Source organism: Oncorhynchus keta, chromosome 1, assembly GCF_023373465.1.
Source record: "Oncorhynchus keta strain PuntledgeMale-10-30-2019 chromosome 1, Oket_V2, whole genome shotgun sequence".
Taxonomy (NCBI): Eukaryota; Metazoa; Chordata; class Actinopteri; order Salmoniformes; family Salmonidae; genus Oncorhynchus; species Oncorhynchus keta.
Genome location: NC_068421.1, coordinates 65,836,403 through 65,854,831, shown reverse-complemented (window position 1 = coordinate 65,854,831; position 18,429 = coordinate 65,836,403). Strand labels below are relative to the sequence as shown.

General features: G+C 42.5%; 1 protein-coding gene across 4 annotated transcripts; it reads left to right on the top strand.

Moving 5' to 3' along the window:
- Positions 1 to 5,673: 5,673 nt before the first annotated feature.
- On the top strand, positions 5,674 to 17,278 carry LOC118391134 (torsin-1A-like). 4 transcript variants are annotated; one of them, XR_004827085.2, is made up of 7 exons: positions 5,674 to 6,633; positions 7,018 to 7,140; positions 7,290 to 7,555; positions 8,100 to 8,275; positions 8,381 to 8,505; positions 9,140 to 9,442; positions 11,308 to 17,278. XR_004827085.2 is itself a non-coding variant. In XM_035782188.2 (7 exons), exons 2-7 carry the CDS (start codon positions 6,468 to 6,470, stop codon positions 9,385 to 9,387), a joined length of 1,104 nt encoding a protein of 367 aa, XP_035638081.1. In that variant the 5' UTR covers positions 5,676 to 6,169; positions 6,367 to 6,467; the 3' UTR covers positions 9,388 to 17,278. The 4 variants fall into 4 exon arrangements, 3 of the variants coding, with proteins under 3 accessions (XP_035638081.1, XP_035638095.1, XP_052313984.1); XM_035782188.2 differs by having other exon boundaries at positions 5,676 to 6,169; positions 6,367 to 6,633; positions 9,140 to 17,278; XM_035782202.2 differs by having other exon boundaries at positions 6,071 to 6,169; positions 6,595 to 6,633; positions 9,140 to 17,278.
- Positions 17,279 to 18,429: the final 1,151 nt, after the last annotated feature.

The following is an 18,429-nucleotide window of genomic DNA, read 5'->3' as shown; positions in this document are numbered from 1 at the left end:
CAGAACTTTTTTGAGTTTGTACTACAGGATGCAAATTTCTGTTTGAAAAAGCTAGCCTTAGCTTTCCAAACAGCCTGTGTATATTTGTTCCTAACTTCCCTGAAAAGTTGCATATCACAGGGGCTATACGATGCTAATGCAGAACGCCACAGGATGTTTTTGTGCTGTTCAAGGGCAGACGGGTCCGGAGTGAACCAAGGACTATATCTATTCCTAGATCTACATTTTTTGAATGGGGCATGCTTATTTAAGATGGTGAGGAAGGCACTTTTAATGAATAACCAGGCATCCTCTTCTGACGGGATGAGGTCAATGTCATTCCAGGATACCCCGGCCAGGTCGATAAGAAAGGCCTGCTCACAAAAGTGTTTTAAGAGAGTGTTTGACAGTGATGAGGGGTGGTTGTTTGATCGCAGACCCATTACGGATGCAGGCATTGAGACAGTAATTGCTGAGATCTTGATTGAAAACAGCAGAGGTGTATTCGGAGAGCGAGTTAGTTAGTTAGGATATCTATGAGGGTTCCCATGTTTACGGATGTGGGTTGTACCTGGTAGGTTCATTGATAATTTGTGTGAGATTGAGAGCATCAAGCTTTGATTGTAGGATGGCTGGGGTGTTAAGCATGTCCCAGTTTAGGTCACCTAATAGCACGAGCTCAGAAGATAGATGGGGCAATCAATTCAAATATGGTATCGAGGGCACAGCTGGGGCAGAGGGTGGTCTATAGCAAGCGGCAACAGTGAGAGACTTGTTTCTGGAAATGTGCATTTTTAGAAGTAGAAGCTCGAATTGTTTGGGTACAGACCTGGATAGTAAGACAGAACTCTGCAGGCTATCTCTGCAGTAGATTGCAACACCGCCCCCTTTGGCAGTTCTATGTTGGCGGAAAATGTTTTAGTTGGGGATGGATATTTCAGGGTTTTTGGTTGTTTTCCTAAGCCAGGATTCAGACACGGCGAAGACATCCAGGTTGGCAGAGTGCTAAAGCAGTGAATAATACAAATTTAGGGAGTAGGCTTCTAATGTTAACATGCATGAAACCAAGGCTTTTACAGAAGTCAACCAATGAGAGCACCTGGGGAGTAGGAGTGGAGATAGGCACTGCAGGACCTGGATTAACCTCTACATCACCAGAGGAACAGAGGAGAAGTAGGATAAGGGTACGGCTAAAGGCTATACAAACTGGCCGTCTAGCACGTTCGGAACAGATATTAAAAGGAGCAGGTTTCTGGGAACGATAGCATAGATTCAAGGCATAGTGTACAGACAAAGGTAAGGTAGGATGTGAGTACATTGGAGGTAAACCTAGGCATTGAGTAATGATGAGAACAATATAGTCTGTAGAGATGTTTAAACCAGGGGATGTCATCGCATATGTAGGAGGTGGAACAACACAGTTGGTTAAGGCATATTTGAGCAGGGCTAGAGGCTCTACAGTGAAATGACACCGTAATCACTGACCAGGACAGTAATGGATGAGGCATATTGATATTAGAGAGAAGCATGCGTAGCCAAGTGATCATATGGGTCCAGTGAGTGGTTGGGCTGGCTGGGGACACGGCGATTCAGACAGTTAGTAGGCCGGGGATAACAAGTTAGCAGTTAGCCGTACAGGGCAAGCAAGCTAGCAGTTAGCAGGCCGGGGTTAGCAAGCAAGCAGTTAGCAGGCCGGGGTTAGCAAGCAAGCAGTTAGCAGACCGGGGTTGGCAAGCAAGCAAGCAGTTAGCAGGCCGGGGTTGGCAAGCAAGCGAGCAGTTAGCAGGCCGGGGTTGGCAAGCAAGCTAGCAGTTAGCAGGCCGGGGTTGGCAAGCAAGCTAGCAGTTAGCAGGCCGGGGTTGGCAAGCAAGCTAGCAGTTAGCAGGCCGGGGTTGGCAAGCAAGCTAGCAGTTAGCAGGCCGGGGTTGGCAAGCAAGCTAGCAGTTAGCAGACCGGGGTTGGCAAGCAAGCTAGCAGTTAGCAGACCGGGGTTGGCAAGCAAGCTAGCAGTTAGCAGACCGGGGTTGGCAAGCAAGCTAGCAGTTAGCAGACTGGGGTTGGCAAGCAAGCTAGCAGTTAGCAGACTGGGGTTGGCAAGCAAGCTAGCAGTTAGCAGACTGGGGTTGGCAAGCAAGCTAGCAGTTAGCAGACCGGGGTTGGCAAGCAAGCTAGCAGTTAGCAGACTGGGGTTGGCAAGCAAGCTAGCAGTTAGCAGACTGGGGTTGGCAAGCAAGCTAGCAGTTAGCAGACCGGGGTTGGCAAGCAAGCTAGCAGTTAGCAGACCGGGGTTGGCAAGCAAGCTAGCAGTTAGCAGACCGGGGTTGGCAAGCAAGCTAGCAGTTAGCAGACAGGGGTTGGCAAGCAAGCTAGCAGTTAGCAGACCGGGGTTAGCAAGCAAACAGTTAGCAGACCGGGGCTCGCAGTTTGCAGACCGGGGCTAGCAACTTAGCAGAAGGGCCTTAGGGGGATGTCGCGATGGAGGTATTTCTGTTTTTGCCTCTTCGTGCGGTGATGTTGATAGACCAATCATGGATTAGTTGGGTTCCAAGTAGCTCTAGGTAGCTAGCAGGCCACGGTTAGCAGAATGGGCCTACAGCGGACGTCACGCCTGAGGGGCCTGTTGGAATCCTTGGGAAAATTATGTCCGTATTCCAGTCGTTGAGGATCGGCGGGGTTCCGTGCCCCATACCGGCAGTAGAAGGGGTCCGGATATTGTAGCTCAGGAGTGCTAGTTGCGAAGATCCAGATATAAATGTTAAGAGTTTGCGGTAGGAATCCAGTGATATGGAGAAAAAAAATAGGTCCGTTATGCTCTGGTTTGAGTCACGTTGTACGAACTGGCGAGAGCTTTCCGAGCTAAAGGTTAGCTGATGACCGTTAGCAGTGGTTTGCTGGTAGCTAGTTAGCTGACTAGCTTCAGTTTGAGAGATTCCAGATCCGAAGTAAATAGAAAAAAAAATTAAAAACAGGTTGTAGGCAGGTTGTTAGGAGAGTATTTTGAAGTTGAGGTTTAAGAAAATGTTTTTAAAAGATATGGGAAGAATAATATATAAAAATATATATACAAGGGACACGACAGGACAAAGACGTCTGACTGCTACGCCATCTTGGAAGAGACAAGTAAAATATATAGTGAAAACAATAGTGGTCCTAAAACGGAGCCTTGAGGAACACCAAAATGTTGATTTGTCAGTTGATTTGTCAGAGGACAAACCATTTACAGAGACAAACTGATATCCTTCCGACAGCTAAGATCTAAACCAGACTAGAACTTGTCGTATAGACCAATTTGGGTTCACAATCTCTCCAAAAGAATGTGGTGATCGATGGTATCAAAAGCAGCACTAAGGTCTAGGAGCACGAGGACAGATGCAGAGCATTGGTCTGACGCCATTAAAATGTAATTTACCACCTTCACAAGTGTATTCTCAGTGCTATGATGGGGTCTAAAACCAGACTGAAGCGTTTCGTATACATTGTTCGTCTTCAGGAATGCGTAACTACTTTCTCAAAATATTTTGAGAGGAAAGGGAGATTCGATATAGGTTGATAGTTTTTCATATTTTATGGGTCACGGTTTGGCTTTTTCAAGAGGCTTTATTACTGCCACTTTTAGTGAGTTTGGTACACATCCGGTGGCTAGAGACACGTTTATTATGTTCAACATAGGAGGGCCAAGCACAGGAAGCAGCTCTTTCAGTAGTTCAGTTGGAATAGGGTCAAGTATGCAGCTTGATGGTTTAGAGGCCATGATTTTTTAAATCATTGTGTCAAGAAATATAGTACTAAACCACTTGAGTGTCTCCCTTGATCCTAGGTCCTGAGTTGTGCAGACTCAGGACAACTGAGCTTTGGAGGAATACGCAGATTTAAAGAGGAGTCCGTAATTTGCCTTCTAATGATCATGATCTTTTCGTCAAAGTAGTTCATACATTTATCACTGCTGAAGTGAAAGCCATCCTCTCTTGGGAATGCTGCTTTTTAGTTAACTTTGTGACAGTATCAAAATACAATTTGGATTGTTCTTATTTTCCTCAATTAAGTTACAAAAATAGGATGATCGAGCAGCAGTGAGGGCTCTTCGATACTGCACGGTATTGTCTTTCCAAGCTAGTTGGAAGACTTCCAGTTTGGTGTTGCGCCATTTCCGTTCCAATTTGCTGGAAGCTTGCTTCAGAGCTAGGGTATTTTCTGTATACCAAGGAGCTAGTTTCTTATGACAAATGTTTTTAGGTGTGTGACTGAATCTAGGGTATTACGCAAAGTTAAATTGAGTGCCCCAATTAGGTGGTTAACTGATTTTTTTTTTACTCTGACGTCCTTGCGTAGGTGGTGGGAGTCTGGAAGGTCATCTAGGAATCTTTGGGTTGTCTGAGAATTTATAGCACGGCTTTTGATGATCCTCGGTTGGGGTCTGAGCAGATTCTTTTTTTTGCGATTGCAAACGTAATAAAATGATGGTCCGATAGTCCAGGATTATGAGGAAAAACATTAAGATCCACAACATTTATTCCATGGGACAAAACTAGGTACAGAGTATGACCTTGACAGTGAGTAGGTCCAGAGACATGTTTGACAAAACCCACTGAGTCGATGATGGCTCCGAAAGCCTTTTGGAGTGGGTCTGTGGACTTTTCCAAGTGAATATTAAAGTCACCAAGAATTATAATATTATCTGCCATGACTGCAAGGTCCGATAGGAATACAGGGAACTCTGTGAGGAACGCTGTATATGGTCCAGGAGGCCTGTAAACAGTAACTATAAAAAGTGATTGAGTAGGCTGTATAGATTTCATGACTAGACGCTCAAAAGATGAAAACGCAGTCGCTTTCTTTTTTGTAAATTGAAATTTGCTATTGTGAATGGAGGATGTCTTTTTTCTAGTGAGATTGCTAAAGTGAACACTGCCATGTTTAGTTTTGCCCAACCTAGATCGAGGCACATACATGGTCTCAATGGGGATAGCTGAGCTGACTACACTGACTGTGCTCGTGGCAGACTCCACTCATAACAAACCACTCATTGTTAAATTCGTGACTTGTGTAATGTTTATGTCCAATGAGCACTGATATGTTTTATCTATAATTTCTCTTCATTATTTCTCTTCATATGACAAGGATTAAAAATGATTTGCAAATAGATTGTCGACTTGATTCATGAAAAATGTTGAAAGTATGATGTTGACAGTTCAATAAAGCTACTGTAGATATAACGTGATCTGACGTAATTTTATCTGTGGCCGCTGACCTTGAGCCTTCTTGGATGGGCACTTCTATTGTAACTATGGCAGCACCCAAGGGGCTTGAATATATATATATATATATATATATATATATATGCCATTTAGCTGACGCTTTTATCCAAAGCGACTTACAGTCATGTGTGCATACATTCTATATCTGACAAATATAACAGCAGAGGGTGCACCCCCCTATCCACATCGACAGGACAGTAGTGGAGAAGGTGGAAAAGTTTAAGTTCCTCTGTGTACACATCACAGACAAACTGAAATTGTCCACCCACACAGACAGTGTGGTGAAGAAGGCGCAGCAGCGCCTTTTCAATCTCAGGAGGCTGAAGAAATTCAGCTTGTCACCAAACACACTCACAAACTTTTACAGATGCACCACCTGGTGTGGCAACTGCTCCGCTCACAACCGTAAGTCTCTCCAGAGGTTGGTGCGGTCTGCCCAACGCGTCAGCTGGGGTAAACTACCTGCTCTCCAGGACACCTACACCACCCGATGTCACAGGAAGGCCAAAAAGATCATCAAGGACAATAACCACCCATCACTAAACAGCTATTATTATTTTTATTCCTGGTAGATGCCAATGCTGTAGAGATACGCTTAGCGGACTGAAACTTCACTGTTGTAGGCATAATCAAATCAAATTGTATTGGTCACATACACATATTTAGCATATTTGCAGGTGTAGCGAAATGCTTATGTTCCTAGCTCCAACAGTGCAGTAATATCTCACAATTCACAACCATACCTAATTGTGAAGTAAACTTAACTACGGAGTAATATAGAAGGGAAACTTAACTTGAAAACGTACAGGATACCTCTTTCCGGTTTCCCTGACTTCCGTTTTTTTTCTATGCTGTGTTTGTTCGCGTAGCACTCCTTACAGGCCGTTTGGTGTACGTTTTTTTGTTTTGTAAAATGAAATCTCCAACTGTGAAAGGTATTATAGTACATCATTATTGCAACACAAGATTTGTTCAAGCCTAAAATGTTAGTCCGTAATCGTAACATTGTGTTTTGCATGTTCACAGATGAAATGTAACGTTTACGTTCCATGTTTCACGCATTGCTTTTCTTACTATCCTAACAATTTAGATATGGATTTTCTAACGATACATACATATCATCTTTTGGCAGATATTTCGCTCCATAGTATGACAGGTTTGAATGGACAGAGGTTTGAAGAATGTCATCATTAACGACGACTCTCTTATAATCGCAAATTTACGGCGTCACTGATGTTCTTCTACCCACTATTGCCCATATTTTGGGCTGTTTCTGCAAAGGCAGATTTCTTTCAATTTGACAGTATTTCTAATGTATCTACGTACTATTTCAATTATATTTATTGTAATATATGGGAAGGGGAGTGTCAACAGAATCAAGATGATGCGACTCAGCAAGGTATGGTGTTAATTTGTTTTCTGCAAGTTTAAAAAAAAAACTATGTTTTCTGTAGAAATATCAAAATTGAGACCGTAATTCCAACAGTCTGGGAAACAGACGCACTGGAGGAATTATTTGAAAGGCATAAATTCGTTTTTACACAGGACAAAACTATTTTTTATTACAATGCAGAGATTGTAAGCAACGATGATTAGCTAGTTTATTCAAACATAGAGGGAATGTCTTGTTTAATTTATTATCCGGTGAGGATATGTAAAAGCGTTAGCATTTTCCTTGCAAACTTGCCTTGAGCTGAAATGATAGTGTTGTTTAAATGATTCCAACAGCTATGTCTAACTCTGCATTACACGTGTACACTGTACATTTGTGTGGCCATTTTAGTACCTATTAGGGACATATGGGCAGCATTCCCTCAAGACTATATCAGTTTGCTGTCACAGTGGTATTGCAGCCTGGGACAGTGCTGTGAATCAGGGGATTGTCGGATAACAAATAATATTACAGGTAAGATTAAGTCATATTGAGGCAATATTTATATTAATGCATGTTCCACCAGCTATGTCATTTTTGTGCAGTGCTCATTTTGATGTTTTGTTTCTCTGGATAAGAGCGTCTGCTAAATGACTTAAATGTAATGTAATGTAATGTTTCAGGTCTGGCTAGTGATCTACAGCTAAAGCTTCATGGGCAGCACCTTGCCCAATCAGTGGTTCTGAAGGCTGTGCAGGGCTTCATCAGTAACCCTGAATCCAATAAGCCATTGACCCTCTCCTTCCATGGCTGCTCCGGCACGGGCAAGAACTTTGTGACCCGGATTGTAGCTGACAACTTGTACCGGGACGGGGTGAAGAGCGAGTGTGTGCGTCTGTTCATCGCTCCATTCCATTTCCCCCATGCCAGACTAGTGGACACGTACAAGGTGAGCCTAGCTGTTGGTACAGACATGACTCCTCTCTGCTAGGAACATGTGCAGAACAGAACTATGTTGTGAATATGGGTTAATAGATTATATAATAAATATTTTGAGTCCCTGTCTTATTGCCATGCATTGTCAACATTCATGGAGTAGGACTACCTAAATATTTTGTTTAAAAATAACATTTTATCTTTGACCTTTTCCAGGTCACCACCTAAATAAAAGTTATTGGAACTCACATCAGCGAAGGCACCCTTCCAACCAATTATAAACTCAATGTTAAATTGCATAATATTTCAACATGATAGTGATGCAATTGATTCAATTACACAATTCGATCTTGACCAAAGTAGGAATTAAACAAATATACAATAGTACGTCCAAACTCAGCAAATTATTGAGTGCCATTTTTTGTGGATAAAACATGTAGAATAATACATGGAATGCCTGTGCATATTTTAATCTCGTGAATATATTGCACACCTGTCTTAAATGGGAACGAGTGAGAGATGATATTTTTGTGCTCACCATAGCGCTCTCTTTCCAGGGCCAGCTCAGAGAAGCTATCCGGGACATGGTGCTGCGTTGCCCACAGACACTTTTCATCTTTGATGAGGCTGAGAAACTGCACCCCGGCCTTATAGATGCTATCAAGCCCTATATGGACCATTATGACAATGTGGATGGGGTCAGCTATAGGAGGGCTGTCTTCTTATTCCTCAGGTTAGCCATGTATACCCTTTAAATTATTGAGAGGCCTCTTCCACTAACTCATGTAAGGAAACCCAACTAACCCTAATCAAGATATGTTGTAATAATTATTTGTAGTAATATAGGTGGGACCACCGTCAACGATGTGGCTTTGGACTTCTGGCACTCAGGGCAAAACAGAGAGGACATTGGGATGGAGGACTTGGAACACCGGCTACGTGCTGAAGCTATGGATTCTCAAGGTACCAACAGTGGCTTTACAATCACACACTCATTCTCAGGTTTCAGGTACAGTGCATTTGGAAAGTATTTAGACCCCTTTACTTTTTCCACATTTGTTACATTACAGCCTTGTTCTAAAATTGATTAAAATTGTTTATTTTCCCTTGTCAATCTACATAAAAACAGTTTTTTATACATTTTTGCAAATGTATAAAATAAATAAACATCACATTTACATAAGTATTCAGACCCTTTACTAAGTACTTTGTTGAATCACCTTTGGCAGCGATTAAAGCCTCTTGGGTGTTAAGCCACAATCTTGGCTGGCACAACTGTATTTGGGGAGTTTCTCCCATTCTTCTCTGTCAGGTTGGATGGATAGAGTCGCTGCACAGCTATATTCAGGTCTCCAGAAATGTTTGATCGGGTTCAAGTCCGGAACACTTTCCAAATGCACTGTAAATACGTTTTCACGGAGCAAGATTGAAGATGTTTTTCTCATAAACGCTACTACACTGTTAACACAAAAACAAATAGTTTGCAAAATACAGAATACTAATTAGAAATAGATTAAAACATTTTGAATTACATAACATGTTTTGATGTAAAATGCCTTTCTCGAATTGTGGATTTACCAGTTTGTCTGCTTTCCAGGAGGCTTTGCACAGAGTGAACTGATGTCAGGTCACCTTATTGACTTCTTTGTGCCCTTCCTACCTCTGGAGTACCGTCATGTCAAGCTCTGTGCCCGTGATGCCTATGCAGCGCGGGGTCTGGAGCCAGACGAGGGAACGCTGGACGAAGTGGCGAAGGCCATGCTATATACACCCAAGGAGGAGAGGCTGTTCTCTGCCCAAGGCTGCAAATCCATAACACAGAGGATCAATTTCTTCCTACCCTAAACAGACCAATGCAACCCAGGAAACGCATGAACAGTGTTTTGGCAAAAAGGAAAAGGTATGTCCTGCTGACATATTGAACATTTCTGCAATGGCACATGTCAATCGAACATGTGGTATGCCCACTCTTCACCCTACACTGCCAAGAAAGGAAGCATAGAGCATCTGGCTATAGTAAGATTCATTCTGATAACGAAGAGATTTTAGATTGCATTTTCAACTTCCTCATTAGACAATTTTTATGCAATTATTTTACGTGAAGCTCAGGTCAACTCTAGTATTATTATTTGCATGTACAGTACCAGTCAAATGTTTGGACACCTACTCATTCAAGGGTTTTTCTTTATTTGTACTTTTTTCTACATAATAGAATACATATAATATATGTAGAATAATAGTGAAGACATCAAAATTATGAAATAACATATGGAATCATGTAGTAAGCCAAAGTGTTAAAAATCTAATTATATTTGATTCTTCAAAGTAGCCACCCTTTGCCTTGATGACAGCTTTGCACACTCTTGCAATTCTCTCAACCAGCTTCATGAGGTAGTCACCTGGAATGCATTTTAATTAACAGGTGTGCCTTGTTAAGTTAATTTGTGGAATTTTTTCCCTTAATGCGTTTGAGCCAACCAGTTGTGTTGTGACATGGTAGGGGTGGTATACAGAAGATGTCCTTTTTTGGTAATAGACCAAGTCCATATTATGGCAAGAACAGATCAAATAAGAAAAGAGGAATGACAGTCCATCATTACTTTAAGACATGAAGGTCAGTCAATCTGGAAAATTTCAAGAACTTTGAACGTTTATTCAAGTGCAGTTTCAAAAACCATTAGGTGTTATGATGAAATTGGCTCTCATGAGGACTGCCACAGGAAAGGAAGGCCCAGAGCTACCTCTGTTGAAGAGGATAAGTTCATTAGCGCTATCAAGATGGCGCCGACAGAGGGTTATCTCACCTCTAGTCCCTAGGAAACAATACAGTATTTCTGGGGGGTTTTTCCCGTTTTTTTTTTTTTTTACGTTGTTAGGCCAGAAAATCTTTAGTGTTACATACAGCCAGGAAGAAATAGAGGATATCAGAGCGACGGCAACTTCCCAACATTACGTCCAGGAATATGACTTTCTCGAAGCGGATCCTTTGTTTGCACTGCAACCCAGGGCGTTGGATCTCATTCCAGAGGCCGACCTAAAGCAACGTCTCCGCAGAAGAGGTAGACGGAGCAGCCTCCTGGTCAGACTTTGTAGGCTTGCACACCACCCACCGCTTCCGATTATATTACTCGCCAATGTCCAGTCTCTAGATAACAAGGAAGATGAAATTTGGCAAGGGTTGCTTTCCAGAGAGACATCAGGGATTGTAGCGGTCTGTTTCACGGAAACATGGCTCTCTCGGGATATGTTGTCGGAGTCGGTACAGCCACCAGGATTCTTTAGGAGTCGCGGCAATAGAAATAAACATCTCTTTGAAGAAGGGCAGGGGTGTGTGCTTCATGATTAATGACTCGTAGTATAATCGTAACAACATACAGGAACTCAAGTCCTTTTGTTTACTTAACCTAGAATTCCTCACAATCAATTGCCGACCATATTATATCCCAACAGAATTCTTGTCCATTATTGTCACAGCTGTGTATATCACCGCTCAACCCGATATCACGACGGCCCTCAAGGAACTTCACTGGACTCTATGCAAACTGGAAACCATATCTTGAGGCTGCATTTATTGTAGCTGGGGATAACAAAGCAAATTTGAGAACAAGGCTACCTAAATTCTATTAGCATATTGATTGTAGCACTCGTGCCGTCAATACACTGGATCACTGCTTCTCCAACTTCCACGATGCATACAAGGCCCTCCCCCACCCCCCCCTTTGGCAAATCTGACCACAACTCAATTTTTCTCCTCCCGTCCTATAGGCAGAAACTCAAACAGGATGTACCCGTGACTAGAACTATTCAACGCTGGTCTGACCAATTGGAATCCATGCTTCAAGATTGTTTTGATCACACCGACTAGGAAATGTTCCGGGCAGCCTCGGGAGAATAATATTGATTTATACGCTGATTCGGTGAGTGAGTTTATAAGGAAGTGCATTGGAGATGTTGTACCCACTGTGACTATTAAAACCTACCCTAACCAGAAACTGTGGATAGATGGTGGCAAACCACCGCATTTAACCATAGAAAGATGACTGGGAATATGGCCAAATACAAACAGTGTAGTTATTCCCTCTGCAAGGCAATCAAACGAGCAAAATGTCGTTATAGGGACAAAGTGGAGTTGCAATTCAACGGCTCATACGTGAGACGTGTGTGGCAGGGTATACAGACAATCACGGACTACAAAATGAAAACCTGCCACATCACGGACACCTACGTCTTGCTTCCAGACAAACTAAACGCTTTTACCTGCTTTGAGGATAATAATAGTGCCAACGATGCAGCCCGCTACCAAGGACTGTGTGCCCCCCCTCTCCTTCTCGGTGGCCGATGTAAGACATTTAAACGTGTTAACCCTCGCAAGGCTGCCGGCCCAGACGGCATCCCTAGCCGTGTCCTCAGAGCATGGTGCAGACCAACTGGCTGGTGTGTTTACGGACATTCAATCTCTCCCTATCCCAGTCTGCTGTCCCCACATGCTTCAAGATGGCCACCATTGTTCCTGTACCCAAGAAGGCTAAGGTAACACAACTAAATTTCTATCTCCCCGTAGCACTCAATTCTGTCATCATGAAGTGCTTTGAGAGATGAGCCAAGGATCATATCACCTCCACCTTACCTGCCACCCAGGACCCACTTTAATTTGCTTACTGCCCCAATAGGTCCACAGATGATGCAATTGCCATCACACTGCCCTATCCCATCTGGACTAGAGGAATACCTATGTAAGAATGTTGTTCATTGACGACAGCTCAGCATTCAACAACATAGTACCCTCCAAGCTCATCGTTAAGCTTGAGGCCCTGGGTCTCAACCCCGCCCTGTGCAATTGGGTCCTGGACTTCCTGACGGGCCGCCCCCAGGTGGTGAAGGCAGGAAACAACATCTGCACTTTGCTCTTCCTCAACACTGGGGCCCCCCAAGGGTGCATGTTCAGCCCCCTCCTGTACTCCCTGTTCACCCATGCCTGCGTGGCCATGCACGCTTCCAACTCAATCATCAAGTTTTCAGACGACACAACAGTAGTGGGTTTGATTGCCGACAACAGGGAGGACGTGAGGGCACTCAGAGTGTGGTGTCCGTAAAGCAACCTCTCACTCAACGTCAACAAAACAAAGTTAATGTTCGTAGACTTCAGTAACTAGCAGTGGGTGCATCCCCTTACCCACATCGACGAGACAGCAGTGGAGACGGTGCGTTCCTTTGCGTACACATTACGGACAAACTGAAATGGTCCACCCACACACACAGTGTGGCGAAGACAGCACATATTCAACCTCAGGAGGCTAAAGAAATTTGGTTTGTCACCTATAACCCTCACAAACTTTTACAGATGCACAATTGAGAGCATCCTGTCTGGCTATATCACTGCCTGGTATGGAAACTGCACCACCCACAACTGCAGGGGTCTCCAGAGTGGTGCGGTCTGCCCAATGCATCACCAGGGGCAAACTACCTGCCCTCCAACTACAGCACCTGATGTCACAGGAGGGCCAAAAAGACCATCGAGGAGAACAACCATCTGGGCCAATGCCTGTTCACCCCGCTACCATCCAGAAGGTGAGGTCAGTACAGGTGCATCAAAGTTGTGACCGAGAGACTGAAAAACAGCTTCTATCTCAGGGCCATCAGACTGTTACACAGCCATCACTAACACAGAGAGGCTGCTGCCTACATACAGACTTGAAATCCCTGGCCACATTAATAAATGGATCACTAGTCACTTTAATAATGGCACTTCAATAATGTTTACATATCTTGCATTACTCATCTCATATGTATATACTGGAATTTATACCATCTACTGCATCTACTGCATATTTATTCTTATTCCATCCCTTTACTTAGATTTGTGTGTATTAGGTAGTTGTGGTGGAATTGTTAGTTTACTTGTTATATATATTACTGCACTGTCGGAACTAGAAACACAAGCATTTCACTACACTTGCAAAAACATCTGCTAACCATGTGTATGTGACCAATAAAACTTTATTTGATTTAGAGTTAACTGCACCTCAGATTGCAGCACAAATAAATGCTTTACAGAGTTCAAGTAACAGACATCTCAACATCAACTGTTAAAAGGCGACTGCGTGAATCAGACCTTCATGGTTGAATTGCTGCAGAGACACCACCTCTAAAGGACACCTTGGCTTGGGCCAAGAAACACGAGCAATGTACATTAGACTGGTGGCAATCTGTCCTTTGGGCTGATAAGTCCAAATTTGTGTCTTTGTGAGATGCAGAGTAGGTGAACGGAGGATCTCCTCGTGTGGTTCCCACCGTGAAGCATGGAGGAGGAGGTGTGATGGTGACACTCAGTAATTTATTTAGAATTCAAGGCACACTTAACCAGCATGGCTCCCACAGCCTTCTGCAGCGAAATGCCATCCCATCTGGTTTGCGCTTAGTGGGACCATCATTTGTTTTTCAACAGGACAATGACCCAACACCTCCAGGCTGTGTAAGGGCTATTTGACCAAGAAGGAGAGTGATGGAGTGATCTCGTGTTGTTCCCACCGTGAAGCATGGAGGAGGAGGTGTGAGGATGCTTTGATCTCCACAATCACCCAACCTCAACCCAAATGAGATGGTTTGGGATGAGTTGGACCGCAGACTGAAGGAAAAGCAGCCAACAAGTGCTCAGCATATGTGGGAACTCCTTCAAGAGTGTTGGATAATCTTTCCAGGTGTAGCTGGTTGAGAGAATTCAAGAGTGTGCAAATCTGTTGGCTACTTTGAAGAATCTCAAATATAAAATATATTTTTATTTGTTTAACACTTTTTTTGGTTACTACATGATTCCGTATGTGTTATTTCATAGTTTTGATGTCTTCCCTATTATTCTTCAATGTAGGAAATAGTAAAAATAAAGAAACTCCTGAATTAGTCAGTGTGTCAACTTTTAAGTGGTACTGTATATCCTTTTGTTTTGTTGGCACTGATGATATATTACAACTATCTGCTTAAGCAGTGGTAGGCACGTTCAATTCAAAGGAAGAAATACTGTAAATTGCAGCAAACTAGACTAAATATAATTCAATTAACTTTTGAAGGGCATGTTAATGATTATTCTAGAATTATTCTAGTATATAGATTACTTGTTTTACAGGTTGATTAAATATTCACAGGTTAAGTGTGACATCACTTTAAATCATTTATAACCTGCTGAATAATTACAATTCAGGTTTGAAGAAAGTAGTATTGATGTGCAATTGTACAGGCAACTGCTTATTGTTGAAATGGTTACTGAACTACAGTGCATTCGGAAATTATTCGGACCCCTTGAATTTTTGCCCAAATTTTTAACGTTACAGCCTTATTCTAAAATGTATTAAATAGCTTTTTTCCTCATCAATTTACACACAATACCCCATAATGAAAAAGGAATGTGTTGCACATTCTTTAAAAATATAATTTACATAAGTATTCAGACCCTTTCCTCATTACCTTGTTGAAGCACCTTTGGCAGCGATTACAGCCTTGAGTCTTCTTGGGAATGACGGTACAAGCTTGGCACACCTGTATTTGGGGAGTTTTTCCCAATTCTTCTCTCTCGAGATCTGTCAGGTTGGATGGGGAGCATCGCTGCACGGCTATTTTCAGGTTTCTCCAAAGATGTGCGATCGGGTTAAAGTCCGGGCTCTGGATGGGCCACTCAAGGACACTCGGAGAATGGTCTTGAACCCAGTCCTGCGTTGTCTTGTCTGTGCTTAGGGTTGTTGTCCTGTTGGAAGGTGAACCTTCGCCCCAGTCTGAGGGCTCTGAAGCAGGTTTTCATCAAGGATCTCTCTGTACTAGAGGTCGACCATCTTTCCCTCGATCCTGACTAGTCTCCCAGTCCCTGCCGCTGAAAAACATCACCACAGCATAATTCTGCCACCGTGCTTCACCGTAGGGATGGTGCCAGGTTTCCTCCAGAATTGGCATTCAGGCCAAAGAGTTCAATCTTGGTTTCAACAGACCAAATTATATTTTTTCTCAGAGTCCTTTTGCAAACTCCAAGCGGTCTGTCATGTGCCTTTTACTGAGAAGTGGCTTCCGACTGGCCACTACCATAAAGGCCTGATTGGTGGAGTGCTGCAGAGATGGTTGTCCTTCTGGAAGGTTCTATCTCCACAGAAGAAATCTGGAGCTCTGTCAGCGTGACCATCGGGTTCTTGGTCCCCTCCCTGACCAAGGCCCTTCTCCCCCGATTGCTCAGTTTGGCCGGGCAGCCAGCTCTAGGAAGAGTCTTGGTGTTTCCAAACTTCTTCCATTTAAGAATGATGGAGTGTTCTTGGGGATTTCAATGATGCATACATTTTTTGGTACCCTTCCCCTGATTTGTGCCTCAACACAATCTTGTCTCGGAGCTCTACGGACAATCCCTTCGACCTCATGTCTTGGTTTTTGCTCTGACATGCACTGTCAACTGTGGGACATTATATAGACAGGTGTGTGCATTTCCAAATCATGTCCAATCAATTAAATTTACCACAGGTGGACTCCAATTGCGCCCAACCCACCACAGGAGTCGCTAGTTGTCAATGTGACAAGAACATTCCTGCCGGCCAAACCCTCCCCTAACCCGGACGACGCTGGGCCAATTGTGCACCGCCCCATGGGTCTCCCGGTCACGGCAGGCAGCGACAAACCCTGGACTCGAACCTGGATCTCTAGTGGCACAGCTAGCACTGCGATGCAGTGCCTTCGACCACTGTGCCACTCGGGAAGCCGTAATGGTCTGAATACTTATGTATTGTATAAGGTATGTATTTAGTTGTTTATATTTGCTAAATTTTCTAAAAACCTTATTTAGCTTTGTCATTATGGGATACTGTATTGATGAGTATCTTTATTTAATCAATTTTGGAATAAGGCTGTAATGTAACAATGTGGGAAAAGGAGAAGGGATCTGAATACTTTTCAAATGCACTGTACTTGGTCTGAGTATTCCACGAATATGAACTACATTTTTAAGACGAGTGTAACATTTGAGTCCCCTACACTTTTTTTGATCTAGAATTATTGATTTAAGTTATATATATATTTTTTAATTTTATTTAACCTTTTATTTAACTAGGCAAGTCAGTCACAAACTAATTATTATTTACAATGACGGTCTACCCCGGCCAAACCCGGACAACTCTGGGCAAATTGTGCGCCACCCTATAGGACTTCCAATCACGGCCGTATTTAATACAGCCTGGATTCGATCCGGGGACTGGGGTGATGCCTCTTGCACTGAGATGCAGTGCCTTAGACCGCTGCGGCACACAGGAGCCCATTATTATAATCTGATTATTCCAACGATGTTTTGATGCTTTTTTTGTCCATTGTTATGTGTTACTTGCACAATACACCTCCTAATTATAATTAGCAAGTACATACATATCAAGTGTTTATAAGTGTTCCATTGTCTGTACATGTGCTGTAGCTATTTTTACTGCCTGTTTTTCTGTCATTGTAAAAAGTGTTAGCATATTGACTGCACATTTTTGGTTTTGTAAGAAAATGTGAGGTTGCATTATGAATAGGATATGATTTATGATAGTGTCGTCCTCCATAATTTATGCTATTTTAATGACCTCTGTCCAGATCATTGTGTGTGTAAAAACAAAACATTTTTAGATGTTCTTTTTCTCAGATCAGGCAAACAAAGTGGCTGCAAAAGAAAGAGAAGGTATGCTGTGCCAGATGGATTTTAAGTTACTTTAGACTAATAAAGCATCCTTGATTAATTTGAGTCGGTTTACTGTTGAATCTAAAACCTGCACTCATAATCAATTGTGGGCTGAACACAAGCTCATAACATGTGTGAATAATAATATTTCTGTGAATCAAAACTACATTTGTCGATGTTGAATCTGTGCACTCAGAGTATTTATGCAGAAGTTGGATCTAGTGGATATATGGAGAGAGACGTTTTCTGTTGAGAGATCCTATATTTGGTGTAACAAAACATGTACTAGATGTTTATGTATTGACAGTTGGATGGTTTCAGAGGGCTTACGAAAGGATGTTTCTGTTCATATTTTTGACACGCCTATAACAGACCATAGAGCTATTTGCATACAAGCTAAAATATTTCTCTGTAACGATAGTCAGTGCAAGGCTTTATAATGGAAACTTAATAGCTCCATATTAAAAGATGAAATAGTCTAATTTGATATCATATGATGCATTATACATTTTTGGAATAAGGTCCAGAGTGAAAGTCTCCAAAGAACAAACTGGGAAGTTCTAAAGTTTGTAATGGCTAAATATTTAAGAGAAAATAGCAGTGATCTTGCGAAGATTTGCTCTTCCAGAGACCTAATAGTCTTTCAGATACAGATAAAGCGCAGTTAATTAAGGAACAAAATAAACTGGGTGAAATTTACAAGGTTAAGGAAGAGGGTGCTTTCATCAAGAAGGAAAGCAAAACTCTGCTTATTTTTTCAGACTGGAGAAATTTCACTCAAAGTAATTCTTTTGAACAGTTAAATGTGAATAATATGATCTAGGACAATTGCCAACTACTGTGCCAATTTTTTACACCTCTAGGTAGTGTGAGGAGTCTGCAGCTCTGTTCTTTGATTCTCTTGGAAATGTTGTCTCTATTGATTCTTCTGATCAGGAATTATGTGATGATCCCATCTCCTTAGAGGAAATTATAGAGACTATTGATCACTTTCAAATGAACAAATCCCCTGGGGTTGATGGTAATACCACCATCAACAAAATTCTGCAGAAGTTTTTCCAAAGAATTGGCCTTCTTTCTATTGGAAGTGAACTCTGAAGTACAGCCAATGAAGCACTCCCTCCCACTCTAACGCAAGGTTTAATCACCCTAATTTTGGAATAAGGCTTTAATGTAACAATGTGGGAAAAGGAGAAGGGATCTGAATACTTTTC

Coding starts and splice junctions, on each gene's coding strand:
- LOC118391134 (XM_035782188.2), top strand. CDS start 6,468: ATGTTCTTCTACCCACTATTGCCCATATTTTGGGCTGTTTCTGCAAAG. Junction 6,634..7,017: donor AGATGATGCGACTCAGCAAG/GTATGGTGTTAA, acceptor TGGCCATTTTAG/TACCTATTAGGGACATATGG. Junction 8,276..8,380: donor GCTGTCTTCTTATTCCTCAG/GTTAGCCATGTA, acceptor AATTATTTGTAG/TAATATAGGTGGGACCACCG.